This window comes from Poecilia reticulata, chromosome 7, assembly GCF_904066995.2.
Source record: "Poecilia reticulata chromosome 7, P_reticulata-male-v2, whole genome shotgun sequence".
In the NCBI taxonomy this organism is placed as follows: domain Eukaryota; kingdom Metazoa; phylum Chordata; class Actinopteri; order Cyprinodontiformes; family Poeciliidae; genus Poecilia; species Poecilia reticulata.
Genome location: NC_088836.1, coordinates 28,826,431 through 28,848,461, shown reverse-complemented (window position 1 = coordinate 28,848,461; position 22,031 = coordinate 28,826,431). Strand labels below are relative to the sequence as shown.

At 38.1% G+C, this 22,031-nt stretch overlaps 1 protein-coding gene across 1 annotated transcript in view; it reads left to right on the top strand.

The window, feature by feature from the left end:
* Positions 1 to 22,031, top strand: part of syt6a (synaptotagmin VIa) — an 84,011-nt gene that overhangs the window by 56,938 nt on the left and 5,042 nt on the right. Inside the window, exons 2-6 of the mRNA XM_008414535.3 lie at positions 7,351 to 7,741; positions 11,107 to 11,668; positions 19,341 to 19,461; positions 20,381 to 20,552; positions 21,776 to 21,926. Of these exons, the coding sequence (XP_008412757.1) occupies positions 7,351 to 7,741; positions 11,107 to 11,668; positions 19,341 to 19,461; positions 20,381 to 20,552; positions 21,776 to 21,926 (1,397 nt within the window). The remainder of the gene's footprint in view (positions 1 to 7,350; positions 7,742 to 11,106; positions 11,669 to 19,340; positions 19,462 to 20,380; positions 20,553 to 21,775; positions 21,927 to 22,031) is intronic.

Sequence of the window (22,031 nt, the reverse complement as noted above, 5' to 3'; positions counted from 1 at the left end):
TACTTTATAAGGTCAGTAAACTTTTTTTCTGACAACTTTTTGATTTCATAATGTCAGAATATTCTAAGTTAATATTATAAATTCAAAGTTTTTGACTTTTTGACATTGCAGAATATCCAAATTTTTATTTGGAAATATGTTAAATTAATCTAGAACTTTCGGAGTTTTTTTGCCACAATTTTACAACGGAGTATTAGGGCCAAACTAAGAAAAGATAAAAAAATAAATAAATAAATAAAATAATTAATTATGAGAATAAAGTCACAATAATATGAGAATAGACTCGTATGATAAAATAGCTATAATATTACAGAAATAAAGCCATAGTATTATGAGAATTAAGTTATATTTCAAGAATAAAGTTGTGGTATCATGACTGCATTCTCTTAATTTATTTTTTAAATTTTCTTAGTGTGGCCCAATACTTTGTTGTTGAATTTCCTCCCTCACCAATTATTATTATTTTTTTTATATCTACAATTGCACTAATACGCTGTAGTACTTCCCTATTCCTCCACTTCCATTCCATACAACCTAGAACCAAGCTGGGAAGCTTTATAGTGACACTGATAAATCCTTGGTGACGGTTTGAAGGTTCTTCTTTTTGATTGACTGTAGGATTGAGATAAACCACTCCACCATGGCATGGGTGTAATCATTAATAGAGTGCTAAACCCTGAGGTTGGTGTAGGCTTGCGCTGTCGGGGGAGATTTGGTCCGGAGGTACTAATATGTTCACACGGCTCTGCTTCATTACCCATCTGTCTAGAGAGGAAGAACAATGGCTTTTTCAACCATGCTCCGTTTCTCCAGCACTCTCACCCGCTCTGTGACTCACTGCATCATTAGCTGTCTGCATTTAGTTTGTCTTCTCTCCTCAACACAGGAAGAAGGTGAAAAGGATGAAGAAATTAGCAGCATTTCAACTCTATCACCTCTATGTTTTACATTCATGACAGAAGAAAATCCTTAATGTAATGTATACACAAAGTCAGGAGTCATCTCATTAACCTCATTACACCTTTTCTGATAGGATTTAGCTGCTGTAATTACTGTGAGGAATGTATGATGTAAAAAGTTTTCTACTTTTTCTCCGTTTGTCAGCTTTAGAAGTGGCAGCTGCTTCAATATGCATTTTTCAGCAGGATTGCAACTAAACATTAAGGTCCAATTGGGTTCCAACCCAACATTGCTTAAATCAGGGGTGTCAAACTCCAGTCCTCGAGGGCCGGTGTCCTGCAACTTTTAGAAGTGCCTCTGCTGCACCACACCTGAATAGAATAATTAGGTCATTAGCAAGGCTCTGGAGAACTGAGGAGGTAATTAAGCCATTTGATTCTGGTGTTTTGTACCTGTGGCACATCTAAAAACTGCAGGACAGCGGCCCTTCAGCACTGGAGTTTGACACCCCTGGCTTAAATATTAAGTACTTTCCAGAAAGGCATTGGAAAGTACTTGAGATAAAAGAAAGATACCCATTGCAGGTAAGGTCTGAGAGGAAGGCGATATGTTATGTTATTTATCAAAACTGAAGCATACCCGAGGCAAAATTTCCAAGAAAAAACGAAACATGACGCACAGACAACAACCAGAAGCAACCACAAGGAACTAGAAAGACGGTCTGACAAGGAATGACAGAAAATCGAAACTAGAACCAAATGTGTGGGGAGAAATTTAAGATGAACTAAAAAAGCATGAAGTCAAACCATGTAGAACAAGAAACCAGGTTCAGCTGGGTAACAGGTGGTTCTAACAATTACTGAAAGCAAACCAGGAGCCTAAGTGCTTAATTTCCCAAAATTTCTTGGCATTAAAACCCTTTATTGACAGTTACCAAACAGGAAATTGGTGGAGAGAGGACGAGGGTAAGGACTAGCCTCTGTATATGCTTTACACCATGCAGAACCCCTATTTTCCAATTTTTTTATCATTTGTTTTTTCTACCTTTTTCTGAGTTGAACTCCCTCCATGTCAACATCTATTTACTATTTACTCTATTGATTGAAGTTCATGAAATGTTTGGAGATTTAAACATTCTCTGAATAATTAATTTGGTGGTTTTTTTGGTGGGCCCAGCACACTTTGCTGATCACACTCTTCTTTTTTGTTTTGTTCATCATCAACACTGCATTTCTTTTTATGAAGCCTTACCTGGAGCAACTAAATATGTTGCACCACCTTTCTTCTCTAAATATCAGGGTTTTGGAGAAAGAACAGCTGCAGAGTTTAGGGCCAAAGTTTGCACAGCAACTGGCAGATGTTGAAGAGCTGATGGCAAGCTAAAGAGAGGAGCAGGCGTTTTCTCTTCTGGGTGTGATGGAAAAACTCCAATCTGGCAAAAGATCAGTGGTTCATCATCACAGCACGTGTTAAGCTGTGGTGACTGAGACTTAAAATTTCCCTGTGAGGGTGGGTAATCCAATGAGACACACTTGTGAACAGGATTTTATGTTTTATTCCAATAAATATGTTTGTGACAGAGCAATTTGAATATCTTTCAGAATGACCATAATGATTGTGTGCTAATGAGCTTACCTCTGGTCAGCTGGGAGAAAGATATCCTCTAAATACGCACAGTTAATAAACATCATCATTCATTCATCGGTCATCTGTGAGCACAAAGGAGAAATGCAGAATTTCTATCATTGCCTGTGAGTCTCAAATGACTTCAGAAAATAGATTGTATTGGAGTATGCTGTGCTATTTCCATCAGCAGGTCATGGTGGCCAATCAGCACTCTGCACCTGATAATGATTTGTTCGGAAAACTACAAAAAAAGGCCTTGACTTCATCATGTAGCAAAGAAAACGTATGTATCCATCAAACTGGAGTCTACACCTTCTATAATTCCACATTTTTTGTGTGATAGGCAGCAGAATTGTTTTTTGTGGCAAGCAGATCTACCTCAGGGTTTCTGGCAACATCTTTTCTGCATGTGAGATGGTGCCTTGCAGATGTTTCCTCAAGCTGGGATGTATTTTTCACTCTATGGGAGGACATGCATGTGTCCAGCCAACTTTAGTGGGCAGGTTTGGAAGGTGTGTCGTCCAGCTGGAGCAAATCTGGTTCTGCTGGGGAGTTCTGATTCCCCAACAGGATGGGCCTGGTTTGTCTGAAGCAACCGGAAAATTATTGCTTTCAGTTTTGACAATGGTGCTTGGCAAAGGTATTTGTACCCTTTGAATCGATTCGTGTTTTTTTTCACATTACAACCACAAAATGTATTTTATTCAGCTTGCATAACATAAATCGACACAAAGTAGTGCAAACTGAAGAATGATGCATCATGTTTTTTGTGTTTTATGTTCTTGTGGGTAAAATAAGTCTTGAACACATCACAGTTTTTCTTAGTAAACATATTTCCAAGGGGGCCAATGACATAAAATTTTCACCAGGTGTTGGTAACATTCCATGTACTTCGTACGCAGAAAGAAACCAAAACAAATAAGTAAAGAAACTAACTTATGTGTAATAATGTGAAGTGGCACAGGAGGAAAAGAATTGAACACACTTACTGATATTTATTTAATACTTTGTACAAACGTATGTGTTGGTAATGACAGATTCAAGACAGCGCCTGTATGGAGGAACTGTAGTCACATGTATTGTTCGATACTTATTTTACTTATTGTATGTGCAATCATCTGTCTTTGCTTTTTCTTGGTGTTCATGATGCTGTTGGTTGGACTAGAGTTAATTTTATTAACGTAGGATAGACTGAATACAAAAGCATGCCATACTTCAGGTTTTTGTCCATAGAAATTATGTTGAAACTATTTATTCTTTTCAATTAAATTCACAATTATCAGGTTCTTTATTTTGCCACATAAAATGTGACTAAATCATATTGAGGTTTGTTGTTGTAATACAACAAAATGCGATAAAAAAAATCCATGACATTTTATTATATCTGCCTTTTTTATTTTTCATGAGCAATTTTGTTGCTATCAGCAAAAAGACAATGATATAAACAGTCTTTTCATCTTCTGCAAGCTGCTCATTCAAAGATGAATATGTCAAGGTCAATGTGCCAGGTAAACAATCACAAGCGTATTAAGATCACATGTCAGGGAGTCTGCTCACACAGTCATGTTTTTTTTGTGGCAGTTATTTTCACACTGTGAGGTTCAGCCCGAGTTATTGCGTGAGAGGAGAGGGACCAGTGAAAAGACTGTTATTATCACTGTCAGCTCTCGAGCTGCAGCATCAAAGTTCAGGCTCAGATGCATTCAAATGTGAACACACTCAAATGATTCGTTCTCATACAATGGGACCTGGAATGCCACTCTGTCTGACGCTCGGCTGCATTTCCATGAATCTGGGCAATCACAGCAAACATGCATGAAAATTGCTGCGTTTGTTCTGTAACACAATAATCAAGTCAAGGCTGTTTGTACATCCTGTGCAAGCAGGGGCTTCTAAAGTTAACAACAAATTTACAATGCTTTGATCATGTCAGCTTGAAGAAGTGCAAACGTTTCAAATGTAAGCATGAAGCACAGCAGGTGTGACAAAATGCATTAATGAATCCAGCATGACTGAAGTTCAGAACGCCTTACCATAAATCAGGCTTGGGCTGTTTTTCTGTTTGTGTCTGTCATACACCGTTCAGTGTCAAAGATGTCCCTGCAGTGGAAACCCATTAAAACTAGAAAGAATTACATGCTCAACTTGAATTCCCATCCCGTCAACACATTTTTGTAGTGAAAGACTGAGACGTACGGCAGCGTGTCTGAGAGCACAGTCTGAGATCAGCTTCGGTTTGCTGTGACCAAGGATGAAGACTGCAAGCGACAGTCCAGTCCGGATGAAGCTCTGTGGAGAGCCGTGTGAAATTTCACATGACATGTGGAGGCCAGGGCCGCGGACAGCTGAGAAATCCTCCTCAGGGATAAATCCCTGAGACTCGAAATCCAGTCCGTTGCATGGCTAAGCCAAAAAGTTTCCTTAAAGGACTTTCCAATTAGTTCAAGTTCCTTATAATGAATCCCATAAATTTGGGCACGTTGTGATGGGAAACTTAAAAAGTAGCCCAATGACATATTAAATGAGTTCCCTTTTTAAATTATTCAAAATTATGTTCTTTAGTATTTTTACTCTCATGAGTTTCACTGGATAATCAGAGGGAAATAAATCTCTACTTCCACTACTTTTATGTAATAGTTTCAGGATGAATGTTATAGATTGATGTATTTAAGGCACCTGCTCCTCATCTAGGAAAATGTTCACTTATCCGTTTGAATTCAGTTTAATTTAAATTAATTTTATTTAGGTGAGGCATTAAAAAAAAAGCTAATCTAAATCAAGTTACATTCAGTCTATTCATTTCAGTCAGTATTCATTTTTAACATCCGGTTAAATACAAACAGTACAAATCTATCCAATGCTAAAAAGCAAATGTCAGTCTAAGGAAACGTATAGATTATAATTTATTTTGGAATTTCCTAACAAGGTGGTTCCAGTGCCAAACCAGAGCTGTTGCCCTACAACCAGTTCTTTACGTTTACCACACGTCTTCCAAAATATATTCAGTATATTACTGTAAATTATTGTACAAGATAACAGTGCAAACAGTTTATTCACGCAGAGCACCATATTTGGCTTGCTATCATTTTCTATAATTGTCTTTTGATCACCAACGTAATCTTTAAAGCTAAAATTTTAAATGCATGGAGCAGTTACTCATATCAAGGTGTATTGAGGTTTGATTGTTTCAACAAACCTATTCCGTCATGATCTTCCTGCAGTTCAGCCCCTTAAGGACGAATGATGCGAATTAGCCTCATACCCGTTTTGTTGTGAATATAGCACATGAACACCACAAATGATGGTTGAAACGCATGCCTATCGTTTTGAGGATACCGTTTTATCTAGTGGTCAGAGTTGAAACTACATGCCGTTCAGGGAAGCGAAAGTGGGCAATGGACAGGCTACATGTCATTTGGTTGTTAAGCTCAGTAAATAATCTTAATTGTGAGCTAGATTGTGCAATATTACAATAAACGTGACCGCAATTAAACAAGATCTTTTCTAATTTTGGGTTTTAAGCTTTTTAGTGACATGGGGCAACTAAGGAATGGAAATGGGTGATACTGGTACTAAGTGAAATATAAAATTCAGGTATAGTTGTAAACATTTTTAATTTAAAGAAATTTTGCATTACTTAGTAATAATTAAAGAAACTTTAAAAAAGTATGCTTTGACTCAATTTCAAAGTCCTGTTTAATTCCAGCATGAGTAAGAATTGTTTTTTGTTTGTTTAATTGTGTTAAAACTATGATCTGAATCTGCAGAAATATTTGTGCGTATTGGTTTATTCTTCCAATAATGGCAAAATTATCCTCTATTTTCACTGTTTGTGTAATTCTAGCCAAGACCTATCCTGCACTGTTGTAAACTAAGCTCATGATGTAACCTGGAAGAACACCAGCAGCAGGTTTCTGCTCATGTCAGTGCTCATATTTGAGTTTTGGTGAGAAAAGGTCGAGTCAAAGCCATTCCCACATGCCTTTGTGGAGCCTTTTGCTCTTTCCCTGGTGCATTCTGTGAAGAAGAGGAGTTCAAGCATCCTCTGAGTGGCCACTAAAACTCTCCTCTGCATGTAATTGTAGATTAAACTGAACAATCAAAAGGGAACACTGAAGCAAATTTTTGACAGCAGAGTTTAAATCCCCTGTGAAGAGCAGGAGAAGACGCTCTAAGCCACAGGTGCTGAGTGTAATATTTATTTTAAGGGAAAAAGGCTACACTTGTAAACTGAGTACACTTCCCTGTGGATTTTGTCCTTCGCTCGTTGCGAATCCCTGCAGGGTGCTTGACAGCCTTCTTGGTGAATGTCCAGCTCTGTGTGTGCTGCTCATGTAAAGGATTTTCATAGAGAAGAAAATAAACGGGCTTGACTGTGCATTCATTTTGTTTGTGCCTGATTGCTAAAAATACCAGAGATATCTCTAGTATCCTTGTCGCTTTGGTTGTTTTAATGCAAATGCTGAATTTGTTTGTTTTTATTAATAATTTGCCACATTTGGAATAACACATTCACAGCCAATAACATGGTGGAAACTAAGAGCCAGCTATGCTTGGATTTAAATTATGTTTACTTTGCGTATCCCTTGGCTGAACTGACTAATGGTGGTTTGTTTTAAATATTTATGAAGCACGTCGCACACTGTACTTACACAATGCTCTCAGTGTTATATAGAAACCACTGATGCAGCAGCAGACTATCAGAAACCATGTTCTAATAGACTCTCTCTTTCTCTGTGTGTGTCCTCTCTCACCCTTGTAATCACCATCTGTTTGTCCATATTGTGTGATCCTCTGCTTCTGGTCCCTGCGGCTCACCACCAGACGCTACTTTTGGCCTTGTGCTCGCTGTGTTTCTTGTTTGCGGCCTCGCTCTGCTGGGCCTTCTCACATTAGTCTCCTGGAAGCTTTGCTGGGTGCCTTGGCGGAGTAAGGCCCAGTTCCCAAGCCCGTCTCTCAGCCCGGCCTGTGGCCCCCAGCACTGCCCGCTCCAGCCACCCCTCCCGCTGCCCAGTCCCCAGCAGCAAGCGATCACCATGGCGACAGAGAAGGTGAAAGACCCCGTGGGTTCGATGGGCTTCCTGGAGGCGGCCGTGAAGATAAGCCATACTTCCCCCGACATCCCCGCCGATGTGCAGCTCTCCATGAGGGAGCACTTCCTGCGCCGCACACAGCGCATGCAGAGGCAAACCACTGAGCCGGCCTCCTCCACACGGTTAGTGTCACACACACGCATGCAAATGCAGACCTCGCTGCATATAAAACTGCCAGGTATGGTTTGTTCATATAAAAATATGTCTGGGGTTGCATGCTGGCTGTGAATGCACGCTGCAAAAACACAAAATCTTATCAAGTATTTTTGGTCTAGTTTGTAGAGCAAATATCTTAGTACACTTTGAACAAGACAAAGCTAACTTTTCAGCAAAGCTTGTTTTAACTCAATAATTACTTAATACTGATGAAAAAATACTACTTCTAAGTAAAATAATCTGCCAGTGGAACTAGAACTAGACTAAAAGTATTGTTCCACTGTTAGTTCACTTTGCTGATAACTAGTGCTTTTCCCCCCATATTAAAGTATCATTAACTTACAACAAGCTCATATTTCTTGATGAAAAGTTACTTGTAAGTTAGTTTTATCTTATTTCAGGTGTACTATGATATTTGCGCAAGAAACCAGACCAAAACTACATAGTACGGTTTTATGTTTTTGCAATGCAGAATTTACAACATGAATTGTAGACGCTCCATTCACTACAAAAACACAAAATCTTACATATTTTTGGTCTAGTGTCTAGTCCTAATTTATTTTTACTCTTGAAACGAGCAAAATTATTTTACAAGTAACTTTTCAGCAAGCTATAGGAGAGAAGAGAGAGTATTTCAATATTGATGAAAAAGTACAAGTTCCTTTGGCAGATTAGTTCATTTATAGAATGGAAAAATTTATTTTCATACTGAAATGATCTGCCAAAGGAACTAGTACTTTTTCATCAATAGATCATAGTAAGGAATTATTTACTTAAAACAAGCTTGTGAAAAATTACTGTACTTGTAAGTTAACTTTGTCTTATGTCAAGTGTAACAAATATATTTTCTCTAGAAACAAGACCAAAGTACTTGGTTGATTTTATGTTTTTGCAGAGTTAGTCCAACATGAAATATAAATAATGCAAATTAGAAGCAACCTCAAGCTGCAGCACATTTTCACAGAACAGTCGCCGTATGACTAATATGAGAAAATTACATTTTCAAAGCAAGTTGGTTCTGCAGAGATTAACTTAATATATATTGTGGTTGTTGAACATAATTCAGCCGCAACTCTCTGTAGGTCATTCTCATAAAGCTGATATGAGTCCTCAAACTAATTAATGAAACGGAGTACACAAACATATGCTGCACCAGAAGCACTTTGCAGCATATTTGGAGCAGACTAAGAAGCCAATATCAGTTTTTTAAGCCTGTTTTATTGCACCTTCCACACTTATTAGCACCCCTGGTGAATATGTGTCAAAATCCTTTAAATAAATTTAACCTTTATTAAAGCCGCATAACCTCTTACTGAAAAATGTAAAAAAATAAAATAAAAGAGAAAAGAAATCTCACCCTTAATTTGAACATTTTCATGAATTGTGTTAAAAATAACAGTTTCTAATAAAATCTTTGTTGCTACAATGATTGGACAAACTGAACAATTTCTATTATAAGTTGGTAACACATTTTCATTTAATTCGCACTTTACTTTTTTTGTTTCATCAGCATCAGTTAATTCATTTAGTAATCCACGACTTTCAATTTACCCGGAGCACAGATAGGGCATGTCACACAGACCCATTTCATTTAACTTCAGAGCTTGGTCACAGCCTGACTCGTTGCTTCAGGAGTTTTGATATTGTGGTGAATAATCAAAATTAAAGCTAATACATAAAATTCCACCAGACACAGTTGCACTATTCTTCCAAAAGGTTTCACATGACAGATATCAATATATTATGAACTGTCTAAGCTGTTTATGATCTGTTTAACACAAACACAATTATTTTTCATTCATTGAAGAAGTTTGTTTCTGATTGAAAATGGGATAGCCATCTCTCAAAAAGGTTTTAAAATACATAAAAAGAATGTCAGGCCATATTCACACCTGCTCTGGTTAATCTGCTTTAATCAAGCTCTAGCTCAGTTGCCTAGAAAGTCCAACTTTGGCCCATCTTGCAGTTAAGGAGCTTAACTTCCCTTTCACGTGGAAGTTAAGAAAAAACACCCATTCATCATTTACACCTCTTTGTCCTTGCAGGGTTGCGAGGGGCTGGTAACTCCAGCGGTCGTTTGGCAATCTACTACAGACAACACAGAGACACACAGCCACGTACACACATGTCTAAGGGACATTTAGTGTAGTTGATTAACCTAACATTCAAGATTTTGAACAGTGAGAATAAGCTGGAGTACCCAAAAAGAACCTCAACGCTCCAAACAGGAAAGACCCTAAACTGGGTCTACCTGGCACTTGCTACCAACTGTGCCACCAAGCAACACAGAAAAAGAATTATAATTTAGAAAAATGGAGGAATAATAGTTATCTGAATACCCAAAAAGGAATATCTGCAATTACAGTGAGCTTAACTTCACGTGGAGGTTAAGCTCATCTCACTGCGGACAGTTCCAGCATCTTCCAGTTTACGACGGGGTTGAGATTTGGTGGTTCCCAGGTCGCTCTTCAACATCCCAACCAATTTCCTTTTAGCTGAGGCTGACACTTTGGGTGAGATGAGTCAAAGCTTTCAACACAGTTGGACGTTCCAACACATCAATGATCTCAAACAGACTTTTAGAAGCAGGCTAACATTAAGCTTCTGAAATGGTCACAACCTCCCAGGAAACCAACCACTTTAAATAAGCGCTTTTATTTTTGATGAGCATGGTCAAATATCAAACCAGAGTTATTTCTATTAACTTAATATCCATAAAAAATATTTGATAAAGACATGCAATGTAATATCAGTGGGCGTGTATGTGTATATTCGAAGCTGTATTGATAATTTTGAGCCTGATTGGATCTGAATTTTATTATTCATTAAACTTATTTGTTGTATACCACACCAAAAAAATAATTCAAATGCATATAAAAAGCCAAACGTAAATGTTACGTTCATGTCAGTGAATGTGCGTCTGACCAGCACTGTGTTTCAAACATTTAAGTTTTAAATAAAGGCAAAACCAACACAAGAAATTGGAATAGAGCGTCTTGCCTAACAACCATAACATCTTGGTAGAAAAAGTACATTAAAATCTTTTCTGTGTGTGATTAAAGTCAAGAAACATGGTTCTGTTGTGTGTAATTGCTAGGTATATTCAGATTTTCTTTTTATCAGAGTTTAGTTTAGTTTTAGTTTATCAAAGCTTAATAAATGTGCCAGCCGGATTGTTAGAGTCTGTTGCTAAGAGTGAAAAACAATCCTCTGCCCTTTGTCAACAAGAGTGGGTCTGTGCCTGTTAATTAAACAAATCCCACAGTTATTCCCTGCATTCTCACTGCAGCTGTTTAACACAAACGCCATCTAATCATTTCTGTCTCTTCAGGCACAACTCGTTCAAAAGACACCTTCCCAGGCAGATGCAGGTGGGAAGCTTAGATCTGGGAAACGACTACGTGGTGGACAGGGAAGAAAAGCCAACCAGCCTGGGTCGCATCCAGCCGGAGCTCTACCAGCAGAAGGCCTCGGAGTCAGAGGAATCGTCCAAGCATGGCGGCGAAAAAAACTGTGGCAGGATTAACTTCTCGCTCAAGTACGACTACGAAAATGAGGCGTTGCTTGTCAATATTCTCAGGGCCGTTGACCTACCTGCCAAGGACTTGTGTGGCACCTCTGACCCTTATGTGAAGGTCTACCTGCTGCCTGATCGCAAGAAGTTCCAGACGCGCGTCCACCGGAAGACACTCAATCCCACGTTCAGCGAAAGTTTCCAGTTTCCTGTGCCTTACGACGAGCTGCCCGTCAGGAAGCTACACATGAGCGTCTTTGACTTTGACAGATTTTCCCGGCATGATATGATCGGGGAAGTGGTGCTGGAGAATTTGTTCGAGATGTCGGACCTGTCGAGGGAGACGAACATATGGAGGGACATCCAGTATGCTACAAGTGTAAGAATCGCCTTTGTTCTTTTTCTTACTTTAGGTCCATCAATCTATTCATCCATTGTCTATAACCACTTATACACAAATAGGCTTTTGCTTGATGGCTAGAAAATGAAAAGTTGACATTTTGCATGTTTTTATTCTTCTATTTGGCTTTCAGCTGCTTCTGAAAACAGCCATAATGCTTTAAAAACACCAACTGCTTTTTGACAATAAGTTAATGTTTTTTGGTGTCTGGAAAATGAGCTGTTTCAAAAACGTCCCGATTGTTAAATCACATTTGAAGGGCATTGCGCTGTCGCCTAGTAATGTCAGCTAAACCCAGCCTGTTACCTAGCAACCGAGGCAGATCTCCACGATGTATGGTCAGCTGGTTTTACTGTTTTATGCGCTGTACAGTTTTGTTGGTGACTTACCATCCAGAAAACAATTGCAGAATTCTTGTTGGTTGTGCAGAAGGCTCCACTTCAACTTTTCAAAGACACACCAATGAGTAATTGTGCATCTGTTTGCAGCCATTTTCACATGTTAGTATAGACGTTGAGTCGCAGGGCGTGGCCAGCAGCAGCTTAGTTGGATTTAAATTGACAGGAGGACCTAAAACAATTCTGGAAAGGAGATAAAATTGTCTAGGACTGATTTTGTGCAAAATTTAATGAAAATATTTTGTATAGCCCATAGACTGATCCTGACTTGTTCCAGGTTTGCTGCTGTAATATGGCAAAATGGGGAACAGTTCAGGGTGCTCTATGTAAACTGAGCAAACATGTATTGTAATTGTTTTATTACTTACATTTGGTGCTACTATAAGACACAGAATAACATTGCAGATATTCCTTTTTGGGTATTCAGATAACTATTATTCTTCAATTTTTCTAAATTATAATTCTTTTTCTGTGTTGCTTGGTGGCACAGTTGGTAGCAAGTGCCAGGTAGACCCAGTTTAGGGTCTTTCCTGTTTGGAGCGTTGAGGTTCTTTTTGGGTACTCCAGCTTATTCTCACTGTTCAAAATCTTGAATGTTAGGTTAATCAACTACACTAAATGTCCCTTAGACATGTGTGTACGTGGCTGTGTGTCTCTGTGTTGTCTGTAGTAGATTGCCAAACGACCGCTGGAGTTACCAGCCCCTCGCAACCCTGCAAGGACAAAGAGGTGTAAATGATGAATGGGTGTTTTTTCTCAACCAGATAAGATAATATTTAAGCTGCCTCTAAGAGCTGAGCTTATTAACTAACAAAGCTATCTGATTAGTAATTTCTACACACAAATGCTCTTCAGCTGCACATCTATATTTCTCAGAGCCTTGAGTTTTACACGAAAGTCAAAAAGGTACATTTATCAAATGTATCTGCATATTTAATTTATTTTCGGACTGTAGTTTCTTTAAATAGGGTTACATTCCTTCCTTTCATTTCCTCAACTCGTTTTCACTGCCAGTCATTGTGATAAAGCTAAGCAGAAAAGTACAGGGTTATTGGGTTATTGCGCCTCTTGAAAGGATTATAAAATGTTAGTATTTTCTCTAATTTCAAGGCTGTTATAGTTTGTATTTCATCCATCCATTGCCGTCTGCAATTTTGTGCTAACCTTTAAATTTACACTCATGATGTACAGTAGTATTTTGATGCTCAGCAAGCACTACGCATCTCCTCAAGGAGATGAGGAAGTGTAGATGTGAGTTTCTGCTGTAGTGCTAAGATGGGTTCCAGTGGGAAAATTACAGCATATTAATGTAAATTTGGTGTTTGAGATATTAAAATAGGCAGTTAGAAGCATTTTAGAGAGATTCTCAAACTGATACCAGAGGTTCACTGTAATTGTTTTTACAAAACCTGGGATGCCAATGTATTTACACACCTGCTATTTAAACCTTGACCAATCCACTTTTTTTTAACTGTGGTAACTTCTGTTTTATTGCACAATATTGGAGCATGCAGCTTTAGGTCTGGGGCCAGCAATGCCCATGAAAAAGGGTTGATTTGGTGTCTTTTCTGGTAATTTTATTCTTCTGAAAGTCCCAGTGAGGAGCTATTTTCAGTTTATCTGGCAGAGATCACCAGACTATATCCTGGTATATATAATTTGTTAGAAACCTTTCACTCTAACCAGGCTTCCAGGGCCTTTGGAAGAGAAATTGAATGCAAATATTCATCCTCTGTTTTTCGTCAGGCACACAGTCAGAAGCATCGAGCAAACTCCACCTTTGCTTTTGTGTTGCTGGAAAGACTTTGTGTTCTATGTGTCCCAAACAGACAGCCGTTTTAATCTTTTTAATGATTTGGTTGGATTTAAGAAAAATTAAAAAAAATCAGTCTGGGATTATGTGACTGCAAATAAAAGCTTTTTGTAGATTTTTACCAGAGGTGCCAATAAGATTGCAGGAGGAGGGGAGGCCTTGTGTTACACTCATAACTTTTAAAGTAAGTTTTGTGGCTTCGTAACAATTTCCAGAGGCCGTTTTCAAGAATGACATGTTTACTTGTTGGCAGCACATTAGGCGCCTCGGAGCCCTTGTCACTTTATCACCTCCACAGGGTGCCATTATCTGACAGCTCCCCTCGCTCCCGCTGTTGAACTTCTTCAGGGGTTGTTCAATAATCTCAACATTATTGCTTTGCGGGCAGAAAAGCAGGCATCCTTTCTTGGCACACTAACTTAATTGAACCACCGATTGATTTTATGACAAAACGCCTTGCTGCCATCAACTCCAGGATAGGTAACATAAAGAATGCACAGATGGTGAGTGTTCAAAACGCAGCTGTACGACGGTGAAAGGCTTAATGAGTGCAAAAGATAGCAATATTGAGGTATCATTTGCTCTCTTGGATTATCTGATTGGAGGGAGATATTTACTGATAGCCTCAACCTTGAAGATAAAGATTACAAGCAATTTGTCCTGTGCGTTTGATCAATACAAAGTATTATCAGAACGATTTCACTGGCTAATCGCATGCATGAATAGAGGTGACTATTGATCAGGTAGCAATGAATACTAAAGGTGACGTATATTAAATGAATAAAGACATTATAAGGATGTAATAAAACAGAAAATCAATTAGATTTCAAACATGTTTAAACCTGAAAAAATGTTTGTTTGTTTTTTCTAATGATTTTTGAAAATATTAGAGGATCTTATAGGCTGTATGGCTTTTTCCAGTTTACTATGGTGCGACTAGTCCTAACGTGTGATTCTGACAGATCGTAAAGGTCACACAGATGTGATCCAGGGCCTGGCTTCATTTTTAATTATTCATGGGACTTTAGTGGAGCTCCAAATGTCAAAGGTACACAGATCAATATTAGTAGGTCACCAATTCCCCTTCAGGTATATTTTCAGGGTTTTTTTAAGCAAAGGACACTATAAGTATGGTCCAAAAGTGCAATAGTTATATATATATCCTTTTAGTGTGTAAACCCCAGTGTTCCTAGAAAAGATTCACGCTGTGCAGACGTTACTGTCATCCTCCTATACAGCCTGCGATTCTACACGGACAACCAAAGTGTCACTTTATGCTTTTATAGCTCTTGATACATCTCTTGATATATTTGCTGTACTCCCACATTACGGGAGAACCTTCCCACCCTTTGAACAGAATCCCACACTGGCATAGCGGAGAAATCCGGATCGCAGCTGTATGTGTGGCGTTAAGACTGCTGCTCTCTGACAGGAGGCTTATGGATTTGCCAATCATCAGAGTTCTTCCCAAGCTCATTCAGTCTGATTAGGGCTCTGTGAAACCTTAATAATGTTGATGGTGCTAAGAGCCCACATGTAGCAGATATCAGGACACTCATTCCACTTAATAGTATTAGCTCAGTAAGGACTCCCGTAGGACTTTCTTTAAGTAAGCTAGAGTTAATATTTAGGAATGTAGGCAGGTTTATAGGAATATGTTGAATAGAAAAAGGCTAAAATTTCAAATGTTAATTGTCTTAAACACATTTCACACTCTGTTACCTACATTAAAGTATAACGCAGTAGCTTTCATATTTTCTGCTGAAGAGCCCTGAAGGTTTAAAGTGAAGCTGTCTGCTATCTGGTTTTGGTGTGGCACCCTCAGGCTTCTCTTTATCTCCTTCATGAGTACCACATGTGCATGACAAATGGAGCAAGTGGAGCAACAACTTTCATTGACTCAAAAAATAATTCCCTGCAAGTGGACATATTTACTAACTCTTGTTAAGTGTAATTTTGCTTTCCGAATGTTAAAAAATCCATCCTCCATCTCGACCTGCTTGTCCATGGAAGGTTATTAGGGTGTGGTCAGTTCTCATCAGTCATTAGCTGTGTGCGAAAAAACTGATATTTCACTAATGTTGAAAAAAACAAAATTTTGCAATTGTGGTGTTTCCATTAAATAACAAACGCAATTAAAATCACATGTGGATAAGTTTATTTACACGAAGAACATTCTGTGCAATGATCCTCCAACTATTTCTTAATGGTTTGCTCCAATCGTAACATTGGGTGGTTGATCATGGTGTTTGGTGTTTTGCAAAATAATAATTTTGATACAAAAAAAACGTCCTCATCCCAGGGGCAAAACTTTTTATCAAAAAAGGGAGAGTTTATTTGAAATTGGCATGTTTCTGTTATGTTAATTTATTTTCAAAATGTCAAATTCTGCAGCTTTGTGGTTAGTGGAAATCCAGCATCAGGGAGAGTTGTTCATTTCTGCTTCTGAGGTCCTACAAACAAACATGAAAGTAATCCAGTCTGTGTCTGGCCCAGTAAACCTTTTAAAGACTTAATCCAGTGGTAAACTGTCTTAAAGGTGTAGTCAATGGGATGGATGCATGGCTGGATGGCTAGTTCAATATTATTCTGCATAATGATAATATATTACCACAATTCTCTAAATTAAACTTGGTTATACTTTTTCCCTATCTTATTGACATGTTTTATAACTTATTCCGGTTCCAAAGTTGTCCACAAATTATATGCAGCCCATAGATTAACATTCACATCCATGCAAAACTAGAACTTACCTGAGAAACGGGTGACAAAAAAGATTCCCTAACCTTTCAGCATGATTCTCCCAGATACTAAAGAAGGATCATTAGTAAGGGAGCAGGTGCTAATCGTGTGCTTTTCTCTTGCCGGTTCACAGTTCATTCTGAATCACTCCTCATTAATGAGCTATCATTCATTAAACTGATGATTCATTGATTATCAGATCATTATCGTCCATGTGATTCTTCTTTTCAAAAATGCATAATTTGCCTAAAAATGGTGAAGATATTGTTTCTGATTTAATGTCTAACACACCGTTAACTGACTGTCAGCCCCTTGTAGATTATATTTTCACAAGAAACAGAAACACAAACGTGCCTCTATAGGAACGTTAACACTGCACATGGAAAATATTCATCTGAGTGAATGAATCAAAATAAATTAGGGAACAAAAATCTTTTTTCCTGTTCAATGCGTCAAACCTGACAACTCCAGGGGAAATCAGATTGATGTTAAAGACTCTTGAATACAAAATCGATAATAATCTTTCTCAATTTTCATGTTTCATGTTTTCTTATTATATCATCTTTGAGAATTTACACAAATGAGTTTGCATTTGCAGTCATCTCTAATAACTACATTATTTTTCATGGAGGCATCTTGCCATGAACAGCAGCACGCGGCACACAAAGCAGGGAGTAAACTGACTGATTGTAGCTATTATGACAGACTTGTTTTGTTTTTCTTCATTGCAACTTATTGTGAGAAAAGGCTTCATACTGCTTGAGGTACTTCAATTTTGATTTGTTGATACCTGTTGGTGTTTTTGATAGGATGTGTCCATGAAGAATCTGATGTTTTTCATATACGTATGTTTCAGTTTCATTTTGAATTTTGTTGCGTACATTACACAGTTCAATCCTGGGAAACCAAACGACATTATCTATTTTCAAGCAGCTGGCATCTTCAAAATGAAGGGCCGTGCATAACTTAGCAGCATTGATGTTCATCAAGCATATTCCATGTAGCCAATAAAACCTGTCTGAGCTGTGTGTGTTGCAGTCTCCATGCTAATTGTTCAAATTCATGCATGAGTTTCAAATGCATAGAAACGCCACGATCCCTGGGAGTTTCAGTTATATTCTTTCACAGCTGTTCTTCGTTTGTTGACTTACTCACCTGGGCAGCATTCAGTAATCAAACTGCCCATTATAAATACGCTTTGGTTCAGGTACTTCATCGTCAGATCATCTGTAGTCTACTGGCTGCTGTTGCAATTTCCAGTCTGGTCCTGATTTCTGAGTCGCTATGAAAATCATTTACTCACCATGCTCCTGCCGCAGCCCTCATCACAGCTAAAACATAACAACAAATATGCTGTGCCCAGTGTTTATTCACTAGTCTGTATGACTAGAAATACCCCTTAGCTACTCATCTAATTGCTTTTATCTAAAACAAAACTAGCAATTATACCATATATTGCAAGAAAATGTAAATTATATATATATATATAATTTTTTTAGATATGTAGACTAAAACAGAAATGTAGAATTTTAAAAAAACATTTAGCAGTAATCCTTAAATAAAAAAATATTTTAGTTTTTCTTTTTGCCCTTTTTATTTTTAGCTAAATAATTCAAACTCAGTCAGACTAAAAAGAGAAAGTCTCTGAAAACTAATTTTAAACTTTTGCCAAATATTTTATGTTGGCATTAGGACTGGACTTTGTCTGGGCCTTTCTAATAAACATTAGAAAAGGCCCATTTTCCCATGAAGTCTGACCAATTTCTCTGTTTCTACTGTTTTCTAGTTTTATTCCACATGCATGTAGCTCCAAAGTTAAATTTTCATGACCAAAGCTCTGTGTTTCACATGTTTGCTGTGAATGGATTGTGGCAATCTGCAAACTACACCTATGTGTGTATGTTTCTCCAAAAGTAGTGTTTTTCTTTCTGTTTTTCCTTCAGATTTATGGAGAGCTTTGTGCTCCTTGGTTTTCATTATGCTGTTTATTCACTAAACTCACAGAACAGCTGCATAAGGACATAAGGGACATTTCACTTCTCCTTTCATTCAAAAAGCATCTGAAAAAACTATAAGGGGCTTGGAAAGCCAAAACTGTCAACATTGATTATATGTAAATATGTAAAGTTGTTTTATGCATTTCTTACTCAATGGTGTTATTTTGTGGTTTTTATCCTTGTATGTATGAAATGCTTTTAAAATCAACTTGCCAATGGGAATAAAGGTGGAAATTAGCTGCCTGACCATAGGCGGCTAATTGTGTGTTTAAATGTAAATGTTCTTTATTATATACTGTTCTGTAAAAAAAAAAAAAAAAAAAAAAAAGATAAGCCAGAACTTGAAATTGAGCTGGATTTTAATTAGATGTGTCAGAAAATGGGGACTATATACAATTACACGCCACACTTTTAAGTGTTTTGACCCAAAAAGTAAGTTAAAGCAGAAAAAAACAACATATATATATATATATATATATATATATATATATATATATATATATATAAAGTATAGGAGTATGCAGAGTTTTTAGGGTAATGTAAATCCTGAAAGTAATTTATTACATAAAGAGTTAAGATTTTGGAAGTCTTCAAAAAAAGAAGTCTTCAAATATGTTGTATGTCAAATCCATGCAACGTGTAGAAAACTTGAGGGCTGAAAGTAAAACAGTTTTTTCCCCTTTCTGTTTGTGTTCTGACAGGAAAGCGTTGACCTTGGGGAGATCATGTTCTCGCTCTGCTACCTGCCCACCGCTGGCAGACTCACACTAACCGTCATCAAGTGCAGGAACCTCAAGGCCATGGACATCACCGGGTACTCTGGTGAGTCGTGTTCTCTTTGTGTGATTCACTTACAGTGACAGCGAGTCAAAAAGAATGGTCCTCCTCTGAATACCCATTTGTAGGCATGTCAGGGAGAATGAAGAAGCCGTGGAAGATGCTCTGCATGGGTGAATTCTGATTATTTCAGCAGTTATTAATACCCCGCACCTGCAAGATTGAGAATTTGTCAGCAAATAGTTGCAGACAATCTGTTGTTTTAATAGAGTGCCATCCTACCTTTCTATTAAACCTTCCCCTTCGATTGGGGTATCACTTGTAAAATGTGACATTTATTATGCTTTAAATGCCAGAGTTCAGGTGATATTCAGGATGAATGTGGTTCTTTTTTTCTCACACATTTAATGACATTTCACAGCTTTTGATGCGACTCAGTTTTAATTCCCCGAGTTGTCAGGGCTTTTGCTGTCTGCCATCATTTCAGTCTGTGCATTGTAAACCCAAATCTATTGTATTGTGCCTTCCAGCATATCCAACTGTTTATGGATCCAGAGCAGCTTACAAATGACTAAGACTTGGCTTGATGGACGGCGTGAAGTGATTTACTACTCAAAATGAAGAGGGAGATCAGCATTCAGGAAGCTTTCTCAGTGATGCTATTTGGAAGTTATCTTTGGCTCTCACATCCATTTTGTTTACGCACCGTGATGAGTCACTTTTATGCACGTTACAGATGCCAGGTCCTCCAGCACTGCCTTCCTGTTTGAGTAGAAACACTCACGCACTAGTTTATGAAATCCGGAAGGGATGCGTCTTTGTTGACGGCAAACATTGAAGCTTTATCTTTTTAAACAATGCTCTCAGATTGGTACTGCTCCACTGGAGAGAAAATGAGTTCAATAAGTACTTGTACAAACGTGACGAGTTTCATTTTCTTCTCTTCTTTTCTTCTTCTTATTAGATCCCTATGTCAAAGTATCGCTCATTTGTGACGGCAGACGTTTGAAAAAGAAGAAGACGAGCATTAAGAAGAACACCCTGAATCCCACCTACAACGAGGCCATCATCTTCGACATCCCTCCAGACAGCATGGACCACGTCAGCCTGCACATCTCTGTGATGGATTATGATTTGTACGTTTGTGTAGAGCTCAAGTCATTAGTCTAATTTCTAATTGAGGATTTAGAATTGAGAGATTCAATAGTTGCCTCTTGCACAAAAAGTTAATATTGGACAAATATAACCTGAATAAATACAAAACACAGTTATAAATTCTGGTTTCATTTTCACAAAAGCTATCCAGTTTGCGACCAGTGTAGCCATATGTAAAAATACACTTTCTGCTCTTTAAAATCAACCTAGTCAAAGTCTGGACTTAAATTCGAGTGAGCTCTCCTGCTCATGTTCGTAGATCCTCTAGTGGCTTTCAATGAAATCAATTCTGTGAGGGAGAATAAACCAAAACTCCTTCACATGGATGCAAAAAACAAATTCCCAGTTATCACAGATGGTTGATGGCAGTTAATTCTGCAACCAGTGATAAATCATTTGCAAAATGATGCAGCTTATCTTTATCTGATATAAAAGGTGTGTGCTAATCTGAAACATTTAGGTTGGAGATAAAAATAAAAACAGAAAATCTTTAAGAGGCAATTTTTTCTCACTGCACTGCTTGTCATGCAGAAAGAAACATCACACAGAGTAAATGCATCATAACAGACTAGACAAATTGGGCTAGGCACGACGTAGATGTAATTATAAGAATCTGCTGGGTAGGTAATTACAATTTGCTGTAGCAAACACCGAAATGATATTCCTTAGATAAAGATAAGCGCAAAGGCTGTGCAATACGGTGCTTTGTGTTTATAGAATGTGACTCTGTCCAAGCAATGTGAAAGGACCGGCTGCAGTGCAGACAGCTGACAGAATGAGAACATGCATGCTAAAGGTCAAATTGTGGGTATTTTTCTTGATCTGTTCCTTTTGTTGTTAAAAGGAGAGGATACCTGCAGAATTAGATTCCTGGCCCTTCATGCTTTAGTTACAACCTGCAATCCTAATGGGACCTAATCAGGCTGTCTTAATAATATAAGGAGTTTCAGATTGAAAGAAAGTCTAAATTTATCCACAGTTTGCTAAATTGTTACAAACATCGGCTGTAATGCCTTCAGATCAAGTCCATGTAAATGTCACAGAGACAACCAGCTGCATCAGTTGAAAGGGGATGGGCAATCAGAATTGTGTCTCCTTTGATTACAAAATGGTCCTCACGCAATTATGAAAAATGGCATGTATGAGATGTTGCATCGAGTAAAATCAGATTTATTCATAGTATTTCGTGCTTGTGCCTCCGCAGGGTGGGTCATAATGAGATCATTGGTGTGATGAGGCTTGGAAGCCATGCTGAGGGACTTGGCAGGGACCACTGGAATGAAATGCTGGCTTATCCACGGAAGCCTATTGCACACTGGCATCCCCTCCTGGAGTCCAAGAAATCTGAGAAGGAGGTGAGTAAGATTTTTAGGGGTCCTCATGGAAGAAGTGGAGCTTCCCACTTGTCAGATCAAGCGCCCATTGATGGACAAATCTCCACCATCTGGTACATCTCAAGC